The following is a 14,826-nucleotide window of genomic DNA, read 5'->3' on the forward strand; positions in this document are numbered from 1 at the left end:
CTGGCAAAGTCATGCAGATTCTTCATTCCTAAAATCATTCATCATTTCCATTGTTAATATATTTCCCACCTGGCTGATTATTATAATAATGTCCTAACTGGCTTCTTCACCCCAGCTTCTCTCTACTCAAGGTTAACCTTATTTATACTAAGAGATTATTCTAGCTGAAGGGCAGCTTTGGGTCATGTTCTTCCCTTGCTTAATACCTTTCATAGTTTTCCATTGCTTATCAAACTAGATAAAAATCTCTTAGCTCAGCATTAAAGGCTCTCTTCTATATGGTTTTCACATACATGTCCACTTATCTTCTGGATGTCTTTCTCATTCATGCTGTCAGATTCTGCTAAACCATGCTCCTCACTGTTTCCCGAATATTCTTCAGGTTCCCACCCGTTCTGTTTGCGTAGAATTGCCCCTCCCCTCCCTCTCTGCTTATTGATACCGTGCCCAAGTTGTAGTTCTGCCTCAAATTCTACCTCCAGCATGATGCTGTTTCTTAATCACACCAACTGAATGCCATTCTACCTTCTTATTGTATTATGAATTGAAGTATAATTCTAATTTCTTCTTATTGACTGTAAGTTCCTTGAGATTAAGGACTGAGTTACTCCTATCCCTCATGGTGCTAAGTTGAATATTCAACTCAAACTGCCATACAGTTCTTTCTTTCTTTCTTTTGGAGAATGGGGGGAGGGGAGTAGGAGCAGAAGACATCATTGTCCAAGGACTGCCCCAATGACGGGGGCTGCTGCAGGAAGGCAGCTCCACTGTCAGTCTGAGGATGCCGTCACTGTTGGGATCTGCTTCTGTCCTGCATTATCATGTCCTGTGATGATGAAGGGTAACCACATCAGTGAATGGTCAAATGTAGCCCCAATACATGCAGATTCTCCAAGGGGCTCCTACAAAAATGGCTCTAGTGTATAGAATTCCTTGGCTGGGGGTTGGCGGGGGGGTATTTCTGAAGCTTGCTGGCCTCAATTTTGAGCTGAGTTACGTAAATAGGTGGTAAATTTGGAGCTTGCATTTTGCCTTATTTTTCCCGAAAAGCATACATTTTTGATAGTCATTCCTTATGATTTAGAGAAATGCTTTAAGGAGTTCTTTCCAAAGAAATCAGCCTTATCTGAAAGTCGTGAAAGCCAGTTAACTACTTTGAAAACTCCATTTGTTTAAATGAAATGTTACCTTGTATGAGATCTCAAAGTTTTCACCACCCCAAATCTGGAGACCTGGATCATAGAGACCCAGTTCAAAGAAGAACTCTCGTTCGATGGCAAATAACCCACCAGCCATGGCTGGGGACCTAAGAAAAAGAAACACTAATAACTATTAAAGACAAATTGCCAATATCCCTTCACCAACAGACAGCAAGTGTTTCTGGAATACAGTCTAAATAATGCATAACGGGGAAAAGATGATGGCCAAACATCAAGAAATTATAAAGCCTTACAATCTGTTCATAATTCTTCTTTAATAGACTTACCACAATTTCTAACTGAAATAGAATTACAGTTCACTACAAATTAGAGGATTGCATCATTTTGCCATAAGAGGGCGCCTTGGTTCCTTTACTGATTTAAAAATTAAGCCTTTAGAGTTAGTTAAAATACAATTTCTCTTTCACTCCTAAAAACACTGAGCCACACAGCCGTGGTCTGCTAACTGCTCCTGAAATGATTTATGAGTCATTCTGGGATGAGCGAAACCATACACCATGGAAGTAGTCTGTCATTTTTTAATTTTATAGCTCAGGGGCTTGCCAAATAAGGGTGTAAATCATCCTAGAACAGCCACAGTTCATTCAGAGTTTGCAAATGTAGCACAGAGACGACACAGAAGAATTAGACATAGCTATTTACTGTGTCGGGAGGTAGGAATGCAAAAGGGTGATCTGTGGGGCTTCTTGAATGGGATCTTGAATTGGGACTTTTTAGGGACAAGAGAAAAAAATTTGGTAGCTTTTTGGAGACAAGCCATTTCCATCATTAGGAGAAGTGACAGGGGAATAATTTTCATCCTGTTCTTTGTCTCCTACCCCCAAACAATTAATTATTAATGCATCATGACTTTTAAGTAGATTCCTCTACTAGAGGACCTCCTTTAGCATTACACCTGATATTCAATCCATCACTAATTCCTATTGATTCCACCTTGAAAATACATCTTGAATCTGTCTACTTCTTTCCAACTTCACTGCCACCACCCTAGACCAACCTACCACTGCTTGGACTGTTGCAGTAACCCCCTAACTTGTCCTTTTTTCTATTCTGCCACCTTCCAAGCCTGATCCACAGCAAGCAGAGCAGAGTCAATGTGGGCCTGCATGATGCCAGCCTCTCTCCACTCTGGAGGTTCAGCTGGCTCCCTCGTCCTGCATTCTTCACTGCTCTGCTCGTGCCATCAACATGTCAAACTGCCTTCTGTCTCAGGGCCTTCACTTGTTCTGTTTGGTCTCCTGAAATGTTCCTCCTCCTCCACAGGGTTGACTCCTCATTCTTCAGGTCTCAGCCTCAAGGACACTTTGTCAGGGAGGCGGTTCTGGATCCTCCAGGCTGGACTAGGTTCTCCTTTCATAAGCTCCATGTAGCCTTTTATTTTTCTTCATACCACTCATCGCAGTTGCTGTTCCAGAGTTATCTATGTAGTTATCCATTTAGTTTCTGTCTCACCCACTATATTTTAAGTACCATGAGGGAACATATTTTTTAAAATTTATCTCCAGAAAATAGTGCCTGGCACACAGTAAGCACTCATTAAATATTTGTTGAGTGGATAAATAATGAATCAAGTAATATTCTCAGTGTTAAAGGAAAATCACATCAGGGGAAAGTCATTCTCTGTTGCCTTTTCTTCTTAAAGTATGCTGCCTAACTCACTAAACAGCCCTATTACATTTTTGGTTGTATTTTCATGTCTCATTTATTTAGCTATCATTTAAAATTACTCTATTATAACTTTGCCTTTTTGATCTTTAAATATATTCCCACTTAGCTCAGTATACGTTTGAAAATAGATCTTAACACAAAAACCTCCCTTAACTTTTTCTAGCTCACTTCTAAAAGTTTCTTTACTAGCCCATGGAATTGGCAGAAATATAAATGTAATCATCATCCCCTATTTTTTTTCTCTCAGAATTATTTGTTAGGTTAAGTGGGTAAGCAGTAGTTTCCTAGACTATTTTGAAAAAAAACTTCAAAGAGAAATTTGGAAACTGTCAAATAAAGCTTAAGGTTTTATAATTTCCTTATGTTTGCCATTTCAGTATCTTGATATCATGATATGCCCAAATCCCACCGGCATTTCCATGACATTGGAAACACCTTCCCAAAACAGAGTTCTAACATTATCAGTAGTGTAACAGGGAGAGAGAGACCAAAAGCAGAACCATAAGATCAGAAAAATAAAATGAGACACATTTAGAAGCCTACACTAACATTTGAGCAAACATTTCATTTGGGGTCCCTCTTTTGAAATATAGTATAATGTTCCACTTATAAAAGACCAGAAGAATAGAGGAACATAAATTGTTCTATTTCAAGAACCACAGAAGGGACGAAAGCTGATTTTGGAACAAAGTTTCCTTTTAACCAAGTGCTCTTCTGAGAATGAACTAATAAAATCTTCTACTATGTAACATTTTCCACAGTCACGTATTTTTATGCATCAGATTTAACGGGTACAAAATTAGTATTTAAGAGTTAGCATATAAAAAAGAAAGAAAAAAACAAAAGAATCTCTCGCTAATGCCTTTCATTGCTAACACTACACCCAAGGCATCAAAGTGGATATAAAACTTGGATTGTAATGGAATTTATGTGTTTTAAATTTACAGAATGACATTACCGTCAAAAGAATAAAATTTGATGTCTAGTTTACTAGGAAAGGATGGCAAAGATTTTCTTTTCTTCATTCGTGTTTGGAACTAATGCCATATAACATCCCTCCCTCCCACCAAAAAAAGAGAGCTTGCATTTAGGGAGAAAGCAATTACAAAGAAGCAAAAGTGAATTCAGATCTCGAATAGTGCAAGGGAAGAAACCCTCTCAGAATGTGAGGCAGCAGTTACAGTTTTAATAACAAACTTTTTAGCTTGGCAAGAGGTTAATAGGTTAGCAGCAACTGGAGAAAAGAAAAACATGTAAGTGATTTAGTGATTACCGATATGGTTCAGTTTTTGTCTTTCTCATTCTCTTCTCTCGAGGGGTCAGAGGCACCCGTTTCCAGAGCATACTCCAATCCCATGCTCCTCGGGCATACCCATCTTCGTCACCACCCCCTTGGGGGATAATTTCATATGTTTTGCCATTTATGACATCTATAATCGGCACAGTGCAAATGGTTCTGTATTGTGTTGATGATGGCAGCACAGATGAAATGGAAGCATATGTATGGACCCACATATTTATACGAGGACATGGGGAAGGAAAAAAAAAGTACTTAGATAAACATTCCACATGAGAAAATAAAGTAGTAATCTTTACCGATAAGGTTCAGTTCTATGTTTTCTTTTGGCCTTTTCCTTGTGGCTTAGAGGAATACGTTTCCATAGTAAACTCCAGTCCCAGGCCCCTCTGGCAAAACCATCTTCATCCCCACCTTGCTGTGGTTCAATGGAATAATCATTCCCATCTATGTAATCTATTAGAGGTACAGTACATGTAGTTCTGAAATATTTACAGAAAATGGAAAAGCATTTAAGAACCCAAAACTGACTAGTTTAGAATGCCTAACTATATTATCTTTTTATTGTTAATTTTTTTTTTTTGCAGTAGGGGACTTTAATATCTAATGGGAAATCGAAGTAAATGAATGTCCTTGCAAGTCAAGGAGGCTGTTTCGATAAGGGGAGGACAGAGGAGATTCTTCCTCAGCTGACTGACACGTGTCAGGGACAAAGAAGCACGTCTTTGAACTTAATCATGTGTTCTCATTCTCGCTCTGGGCCGATGGGCAGCTTTCTCTTGGTAATTCTGGATTATTTATGAGATTTTCCTGCCTAGTACTTTCCCTCCTCATCCTTTTATTAAACCAATGAGCGTGTCTGTGTGTGTGTGTGTGTAGAAAGACAACACCTGCTACATTCTTAGCAGTTCTCCCAATTCTTTGCTGCTCTCTGTTTCTCTGGAAGCAGTTATTATGAAAATCTGTTTCTGTACTTTTACTTGCTTTTCTTTTCCTATTTCTTTTATTACAAAAAACAGCTTTCATTGCAAAAAAAAAAAAAAAAAAAGATACTGTATTATATTCCTGCTTTTAAAAAAATGAGAAGAAAAATCCCTCAAAACCTGCTGAAGAACTTAAGCAGGGGCCTGAGAATTTGAAGCAAAAAAAAAAAATGCCATGTATTCGGGTTATAAAAATGCTAGTACCATATGAGTAATTAGGTATAGAGTCAACTCGACAAAGATAACTTGGTACCCTGCTTGTTGCAATGCTCATCTTATCAGAAAGGATTTAAAAATGCATTTCCTAAAATGGAGATTACATTTTACGTTACATTTACATTTTCATAACCATGTTAAGGTGCTTTTTAGATGTTTAGAAACCAAGGAGAAGGGGAAAATCTTAGAATTTTGATATGGGAGCAGTAGAGTTGAGAAAGGTGCTTTATTCCCTCCAGCCTGTGGACACTCATGGGACAGTGGAGAGTCACTGTGGGGTATGTGGGACCACCACAGGGCCTTGTGGGAAACCATGTCCTTATCGCCCTGGAGGACTGCTAGTCTTCACCCGGAGAGGTGAGGTTCGTTATCTTTCCTCACTTCTCATGACTCTCAGATTTCTAAATTGTGCAGAATAAAGTGTCCCAGAGAGATCTCAGTTTGATAGTTTATTAGCTGTTGGATTTAATTGATTTCTCTAAGCCTCAGTATCCTCTTCAGTACAATGGAGCTAATAATATCTCCCTTGCAGGGCTGCTGTGAGGATTAAGAGAGACAGCACTTGAAAAATGTTTAGATAGGCCTTCACATTAAATCCTCTACTGATTAAACCCTCCAAAGTTCTTCCTTTGACTCATGCCTTTCGTCACAGGGACATGTCTATTTTCCTAGATTCCGAGAATTCTGGACCAAAAGCAGCAAAGGCTTTTGGAACTAGGAAACTGGTGCTGCCTTCTATTATTTCAGACATTTCTGTAAATTTAATGGTGATGATCACATTTGCATAGAATAGTGGATTATTTCTAAATTTTGAAGTTTCTATGGGAACCCAAACCCCGGACACAAATAACAGCCGATCCTTACTATTTAAAGTAATCATTAAAAAGGGCATAAAAAGACCCAATAGCTATAATTTCAAAGTATACTCCTTCAAGTCTTTAGAACTGTTACTACAGTGTAAAGGGTGCAATTAATATTACTGTTAGAGAAAGCTTTTGGAGCTGGAGGAAGTCTCTTCCACAACCCAACCACAAGATGATTCTGGAGGGAGCCACCCTAGGCTTATCCCAAATGCCTAACTGCCCACATTTGAATCAGCCCAAAGTATCAGTCTAGCTCCACCCAAGGAAACAACTAGCTGAAAAATAAGACTTAAAACATAGCACTTGATACACTGAATGGAACTGGAATCAGAAGAATGAGAATATCATTTGTCCTTCTAGGATGAAGTTTACTTTTCAACCAGGAAAGAAAAAAAGCAAGGTAATGTTACCTGTCCTTAGATATGGGAGCAATGAGTGGTGCATACCAGTTAACTGCCACCTCACAATGAGCATCAAGGTATATCAAAACCTTTAAAAAAAAGAAGCAAGGTAAAGAACTCTCCTCATATATGGGACATCACATATCTCTCACAATTGAAAATTAGATGCTAATATAAATTATCATCAGAGTCAATTTTGACATAAATTATCTGCTTAAGCCATCATTTTCATTTCAATTAAAAAAGTAAAAAAATTGAAGGGTACTTAAAAATCCATATGATCTATTGGTTACCAAATCCAAAATGCTGACACTGTAGATATCAAATGTTTCTTACCTGCCCAAGTTTAGCCTTCTGGGCACCAATACTTCGTGCTTGAATTAAACCTTCTCTTCTCTCATTTCGAAATACCTTCACTAGGCCATTCCACAGCTTAATATAGTCATCTAATTTTTCCTTTAAGTGTTCTATGAATAAAAAAATTCAGTCAACATTATAAATTACATTTATGTATATAAACCAATTAAACTATTATTTTTCTCAAGAAACAAGGATAGGCAACAGCTACTTTGGATAGTCACTAATTTTACACACACCAGGTTGAACGGTTCATCTTTAGGGAAGCAAGGTGAAGTGATTATTTGAGTTAAATTTTGAGCTTAATATGCCTACAGAGAAGTGGTTAGCCTGAGAATTATCAAATATCCCTCTAAACATTAAATAAATGCTAACTATTGCCAATTGACAAGAAAACTTAAAACAGATTCACATGTTAATATCATATCTAAAAGCTTTCAGGCACAATATTTCGTTTGATTTTGGCAGAAGCAATGGTTCAAGATTTCTGAAGATATATTGCCTATAAACAACATTATATGACTTCACTGGAATTCACACAGAGTATAGTGAACATTTGTTCTGGTCCATCTCTCTCCAACTACAACCAATGTCGAAGCTTGAGTCTTGGTGTGATGAATAGAGTTGCCATCAAGTTAGCAAGTAACAATCAAAAGATCCCATTTTCTCTCTATTTTAAGTATCAACAAGTGTTCATATATCTATACGTATGTATGTATATATTTATAAATATTTACATATTTATATAATAAATATAATATTTTATATAATAAACAATAGACATATATTTGCAATTTGGTAGAGGAAATTTGGTGTTACAAAAACAAGATACATCAGCCAAAGTTTCCATCTTGGCTTCCCAGTTGCAAGAGAACAGTTTTTGTTTACATCACTGTGAGCCTATGAAATTGGCACATCACAGCCACAACTAGCTCCCGGATCCTTAAAGATGTTTCTTGGAGACATAAATATTATTTTAAAATTGTTTAAAACTTTGGACCATTAATACAAAAACAAACAAAAATAGCTGTATTTCGTGATGAGCTGGTGGTTAAATGGGCAAATCAGACTGTACACTTAATACTTTACTTTTAGGGAGCTTATAATTAGCAAGACACCCACACATGGGTATTCAAAATAGAGAATAAAAAAGTTTTCCTTTTTCTATTTTGGCAACCAGTTTTAATGAAAATTATAAGTAAAATTCTTATGCTGAATTCTATTTTTTCACTCTGAAAATCTAGGTAATTTTCCCTTCGATGTAACTTTTTCTTAAAAAAGCTCTTACCTTCCTTTTTTTTTTTTTTTTTTTTTTTTTAAGCTCTATACAGTCCTAAGTTTTTTAAAGCCCCTTCTGAATTTCATTAGGTACTCTTTTGGATATGCAATCTAAATAAATCTAACATAAATCATTATAGCCAGCAATGAGTTGATGGCTGGTTCTTCAAATTTAGAGTCTTAGTTAAGAGGCTCCCAAAAGGGAAGTTGGTGACTCAGATGAAGTTGGTGACTCAGATGACTTCTGCTTCTTTGGGATCTCGCACTGTGGTAGTCTGTATTACTGTCCAAAATATTCACCCAGCTCCTTGGGGGTGATTATCCAACCCACTGACGGCAGCCTGGGCCATGTGGCTTGCTGTGGCCAATCAGATGGGGGGAATGATGTGGGGCACTTTTGAGCAGAAGCGTTAAGAGCTCACTAATACATTACCAAACCTCTTCTTCCCGTTTGCCTCAAGGCAGGCAGTGTCCACAATCAGGCTGCTCTGCCAGCTAAGCCTGACCCTCAGGGACATGTATAATAAGTGAGAGAATAGTATAACCTTTGCTGTTAGAAGCCACTGAGAGTAGGGACTTGCATTTTCCCTCACCCCACTGAGCCTCAGCGGGCTGATGCTCGCCTGTAGCCAAGTGTGCTCCAGAACCTTGTTAAGAGAGGACATTGTAATTTCCAGAAACCCAAGTGTTATGAGCAGCCAGCTCATCTGTGAGGTTTTATATTAGTAAAGTATTTCATCTTTAAAAGAAAATTATAACTCAAAGTTTTACTTTCTGAATATATTGGGGAAAGAACAAACCAAATTTTCATTCAAGTCAGATTTACCAAACAGTATATACTTTTACTGAGGATGGGACTGACTGATTTTAAGGTGTCTTGAAATTGGGAAAATTAATCAAAGCCCTCTGTTCAAGGATAGCCCCAACAAACGTCTCTCCTAAGGCTGCCAGCAAAGCTGCCCCTGTGAGTGACTGCTGTTATAGTGTGTTACAAGAGTCTGAACATAAGAGATTTGTGACAACAGAAGCACTGATCACAAAACAATGAAAGCAAAGTGGACAGAAAACTTAAGTCCAAAATTTTGTTCTCTCTTTCTTGGGCCAAGCAAGAACGCAAGATTTTAGAATGGCAAACACCTTTTGGCGGGTCTTCACTTTTTTTTTTAATAGAACATGCTAAGCTTTTACTTGTATTAATAACATAGGGGTTCTTAAAACAAGTACAATTATAGCCGTGGGAATTCTCAGTTCTTTTTGTAGATTTAGATTTTTCTAAATCTAAAATATTGTTGTACCAACAATATCACGTTAAAACATATTTTCAAATATTTATTTTGAGACAGGAATAGTATTCTTAATGAAAACACTCCTGTCCTAGAAAATTGCAACCAAGAGATGTTTAAGCTAAAGGCATTTGAGATGACTAAAAATTTTAAAGCCAAACGTTCTCTAGTGTAGTTAAAAATGATTAGTTGAAAAAAGTGATTAGTGCACAAAGATGAGGGGGAAAGGAAATAGGCCATATTTCTACTTCTTCTCCATGCTGACATGTGTACAAGATCAAGATTCCGGTTATGTCCTCATAAAAACAGCAGAGGTTTATCCAGACTGCAGGAGTTCTAAATTAAGTTTTGGAGGAAGCTTTTATAAAGCTATTCTGAATGGTATTTTCATGCTACCCATGTTCTGTCTTCACTTCTAAACATTATATTCAGTTGCATCACTACTTGTACACAAAAATTCTCTGTAAAACTTACTGGCCAAAAAGCAAATATTCTGTTGCTATTGAGTAGTCTGAGCTCCTTGGTTACTTTTCAAAGGTTTTAATTCAGTTTTGTGACAAGCAAAGAAGAATAAATAAATACTCAGATCTGGGTTTCAGCAGCACAATTACATTTTTTTATTCAGCATGCTTATGTGAGGTCTGAGCTGTGGCATTACCTATCTTGATATTTATGTTATTAAGAAGATATATTCAGCTTACAATAATGGATCTATTTAAAGAAAAAAATGTTGGAAAGCAGTTTGGAGTATCCTCAGAAAATTAAGGATAGATCTACCATATGATCCAGCTATCCCACTGCTGGGTATTTATCCAAAGAACTTGAAAACACAAAGGCATAAAGATACTTGCACCCCTATGTTCATTGCGGCATTATACACAATAGCCAAGACTTGGAAGCAACCTAGGTGCCCATCAAGGGACGAATGGATAAAGAAGATCTGGTATTTATACATGATGGACTACTACTCAGCCATAAGAAATGACGAAATCCGGCCATTTGTGACAACATGGATGGAGCTTGAGGGTATTATGCTGAGTTAAATAAGTCAGAGGGAGAAAGTCAAATACTGTATGATCTCACTCATAAGTAGAAGATAAAAACGACAAACAAACACATAGCAACGGAGAATGGATTGGTGGTTTCCAGAGGGGAGGGGGGAGGGCAAAAGGGGTGATTCAGCTCACTTGTGAGGGGATGGACTATAATTAGTGTTCGGGTGGTGAACATGATGTAATCTACACAGAATTCGAAATATATTATGATGTACATCTGAAAGCTATATAATGTTATAATCCAATGTTACTGCAATTAAAAAAAATTAATTCCTTTTCTAGAATTAAAAAAAAAGAAAGAAAAAAAGAAAGAAAAGAATGTTAACTTAACAAACCCGCTTATCTGGAAAATTCCCTGCTCAATCTCTCTCTCACCAGAATGAACCAAGACTAACCAATGCCTCCCTAAATGCTGTAATATCTGGCTCCTTAAAAAGAATAAAAATAAAACAATTTCCTTTTATTTAGTATCCTAAATCAAACATAGGACAAAATAAGCTTTAGTAGATAATTTCTATTATGAATAAAAGTAGTCCATGGTTTCTGGTCAAATTCAATATTTGCATTCTCATTCAAATGCAAAATACAGGCTATTCAATAGGTATATGGATTTCAGTCTGACAACTCTGGATGGAGTTTCAGGTGGCATTACAATATAAAGGCAATTGCATTCTCTCAGTCTTTCAATAAATTACCTCTATGACTAAAATTTTGCAAAACCCAAGGCCCGAAGAATTGGTATAGTATAAGACAGTGGTTAAATACACAAACTTATGTGCCTGTAGATTGGGATCTAGCTGTTAATTACTACCTCTGATTGCTGACAAGTTACTTAGCATCTCTGAGCCCCAAGTGCAAAATGGAGATAATAGCAATATCCATCGCAAGGATTTCTGTCAGGATTAAACAAAAAAATTAATATATAATGCTTGGCACAGTGCCCACTTGCTGATAATATATGCTATCAACAGATGCTAATTATTAGTTTTTAAAGACGATTTTGAAATCAGTTTTGCAATTACACATAATTAACTTATTTTATAGATAAAATGTCAATTCTATAACTATTACCTTTATTACTGAAGTCATCAATTAACACAATTTCTGCTAAATATTTCCTTGGCGTCCTTTTAATTACACTGTGGACCGTTCTCATGAGGGTTGACCATCCTTCATTATGGAAAACGATGACAACGCTGGAAGTGAGCAGGTTTTCATCATAATGCCAATACTTGCATCTGCAAAAGGAAAATTTCATCATATTTATTTAGAGGTAATCTATACTGCTTGGTTCCACACATACTATAATTATGCTTTCTGGCTGGATTACATATTATTGACTTAACTAAGGCAATGAAATGAAATATAACCTTTTATATTTTAACAGAAACACAAGATAGAAGAGAGAAGCTGCTATGAGATGAAGTTACTCACAGACAAAGCCACTTCCTAACCAAGTGGCACTTACTGTGTGATAAAGAGAACTAATTTGTGAATTTATGCTTCTCAGTTGGGGATGCTTAAGATATTATTTACAGCTATCAGGGTTTTCTTTCATGACTTAGTTTATTTTCATTTTTAAAACTTGAGCCTCTGGTGCAAGGGATCTTTTTCATTTGCTGTGAGCAAACCACTATGTAACTGTTTGAAAGCTCTTCTGTTCTAACAAGGCTATAACATTAAGAAAAGAAAAAAAATTAGGGTGAACTGTGGCATATAGCAGGCATTCAACTGTTGAATGAAAAAACAAAGCTCTAATAATGTTTAGAATTACTAGATTGGCTAAAGAAGGATCATTAGGTATTTTATACAAAACTATTTAAATAACTGTAGCAGGAAGAAAGTTGCTAGAAGCCTTGTTCTAATTGGAAGGAAATTCAAAACAGCGCCTGATGAAGACTCACAGAGCCAGGGATGGTTCAGTGAGATTCACAGAAGCATGATACATATCTTATATATATATATGCTAATTATATGTCTGTGTATACACATATGTATATGTACGCACACACACATTTTCTTCTGTGGTATGAGAGAAGAACAAGACAGTAACAACACAGACTAATGAGAACGATTTGAGACCCATGATCTTTCTGCAGGAGCTAGTTTTCAGAACCAGCATTTAGAGCCTATTACCTTCTCCTTAATAAGTGGGAGGGAAAGGTTTTGTTTTAGTTTTTTTATCCCAAAGCTTTTCATGAAGTAGTAAATAAGTTTCTCCCCAAGATTAAACTTAAAACCACAAAAACAATAATTAACATTATCAGCTTGATAACCTATACCAGCATTTAGAATAGTAACCATTATCTACATTATCTAAAATAGGACCTGGCCCAATATAGATGGAAACAACCTTTTCTCCTGCTGTTTATTTTTCTTTCAAAATTGTCTATGTTCTTAGAGGTTATTTTTGTAGAAATGCAGACTGAGTCTGGTCACCCATTTCATCTTATTTCTTCTATCTTCATTTTCTTATTAAATGAGTATTAGGTACCGACTATGCCCATGCTCTGTTCTGGGCACTAGAGCTGGAGCACTGAGGGAGACAGATATGGTCTCTGCCCTTATGAAGCCCAAGGTCCTATAGGGTAAGCGAGACACGGAGCAAATATCTGTACTTTCTATGAGTGTGTCGGTGGGGAAAACAGGGTGCAAATATCTGGTGGACCTCAGCCTCAAGATGTGTGGTCAGGAAGGCCTCCTGGAGCCCTGATGAGTGGGACCAGAAGGATGATTAAAAAAAAGTAGAGACAAAGAAGCGGGGAGGGAGCAGGGAGAAAAAGATGAAACCACAAGAATGAATGGCGCGCATATGATTCAGATATCATGAGAACTTAAAAATGAACAGATCGAAGATTTATGTCTTTGGAAGGTATAATTAAAACATGAAAAATAAACATAAGTTAAAGAGAAAAAGTTACAAAGAAGGGCATTCACGGTACCACAGCAAATAACAGCATATACTTATTATGAGCAAGGCACAATTCTATGTGCTTTACTTTGACCAACACCCACACCACACCCAACACCTCTATGAGGTTAGTACTATTAATGTCCCCATTTTACAGATGAGGGGACTGAGGCTTAGAGATGAATGATTTGCCTAAGATCACACAGCTAGTAAGTAATGAAGTCAGTAAATAAACCTAGGCTATCTTGAGTTTATAAGAAATCTTTTTTTTTAAAGTTGGCACCTGAGCTAACAACGGTTGCCAATCTTTTTTTTTTGTTTTGCTTTTTCTCCCCAAATCCCCCCAGTACCTAGTTGTATATTTTAGTTGTAGATCCTTCTAGCTGTGCATGTGGGATGGCCTGATGAGCGGTGCCATGTCCGCGCCCAGAATCCAAACCAGTGAAACCCTGGGCTACCAAAGCGGAGTGCAAGAACTTAACCACTCTGCCACAGGGCCGGCCCCAAGAAATCTTGTTAAACATAAAAGAAAAAAATACTAGCTATACCTATCCATGAATGGCTAAGAATTGATATTGACACTGAATATCAATTTAATACAAGGCACCCGTATTGTCATGTGATGGGAGCCCTCTTCCCTCTCTCTCTTCCTAGTGCTTTGCAGCCAGGAGATAAACCCAGGAATGGGGAAGGAATGGTGGGGGCATGGCAACAGTTTCAGCAACAAGTTAAACAAGGAGGGATTTCTAGAATAACTCAAAGTTGAGAGGGACCAAATGCTCTTTTGCAATAACAAGTTAAAAAATACAGTAGTGGAGCAATGCAGATCTTGAAAGAACACGTTTTGAGTGTTTCTGGAGAGAAAGCAACCTGAGCAGGTCTGTCTAAGGATAATAATCCCCAAAGCACAGTGGAACCCGGATGGAGACTCAGGCAACAGTTTTCTCCCTCTGAGACTAACCACTGGGCTTAAAGCAGCAGAACTCTTTAGGAAAGACGATTTTGATTTACAATAGACACCAGAATTGGTGACAATATCTAAGACATGAAGGGGATTTGGGACTTGCTGCTTTCTAAGGCAAAAGATGACAACTCGTGGAAACAAGCCAGATAAGCACTTTGAGTGGGAGACGGAAGAACTGACAACATAGAGGGACTGAAGGAGGAGAGGAAGAGGGTAGAGCGAAGATAAGAGAGATGGTCCATGAGGGACACCTTCCTTGTTCTGGGGAACACAATGTGGTGACAGTCTGAAGGTCTGGACAAGCTACCTTGCATTCTTACATGGGACAAG

The 14,826-nt window shown here is 37.4% G+C and overlaps 1 protein-coding gene across 2 annotated transcripts in view; it reads right to left on the reverse strand.

The window, feature by feature from the left end:
- The window catches only part of GALNT7 (polypeptide N-acetylgalactosaminyltransferase 7), a 135,776-nt gene that overhangs the window by 14,322 nt on the left and 106,628 nt on the right, over nucleotides 1–14,826 (reverse strand). Inside the window, exons 3-7 of one of the 2 annotated variants that reach the window (XM_023636293.2) lie at nucleotides 11,693–11,859; nucleotides 6,985–7,115; nucleotides 6,658–6,737; nucleotides 4,162–4,344; nucleotides 1,189–1,306 (exon numbers count right to left, since the gene is read on the reverse strand). In XM_023636293.2, coding sequence (XP_023492061.1) covers nucleotides 1,189–1,306; nucleotides 4,162–4,344; nucleotides 6,658–6,737; nucleotides 6,985–7,115; nucleotides 11,693–11,859 — 679 coding nt within the window. Of the gene's footprint in view, nucleotides 1–1,188; nucleotides 1,307–4,161; nucleotides 4,345–4,484; nucleotides 4,668–6,657; nucleotides 6,738–6,984; nucleotides 7,116–11,692; nucleotides 11,860–14,826 lie in introns of both variants that reach the window. The other variant, XM_023636294.2, reaches the window with a different exon arrangement.

This window comes from Equus caballus, chromosome 2 (genome assembly GCF_041296265.1).
Source record: "Equus caballus isolate H_3958 breed thoroughbred chromosome 2, TB-T2T, whole genome shotgun sequence".
Classification (NCBI taxonomy): Eukaryota; Metazoa; Chordata; class Mammalia; order Perissodactyla; family Equidae; genus Equus; species Equus caballus.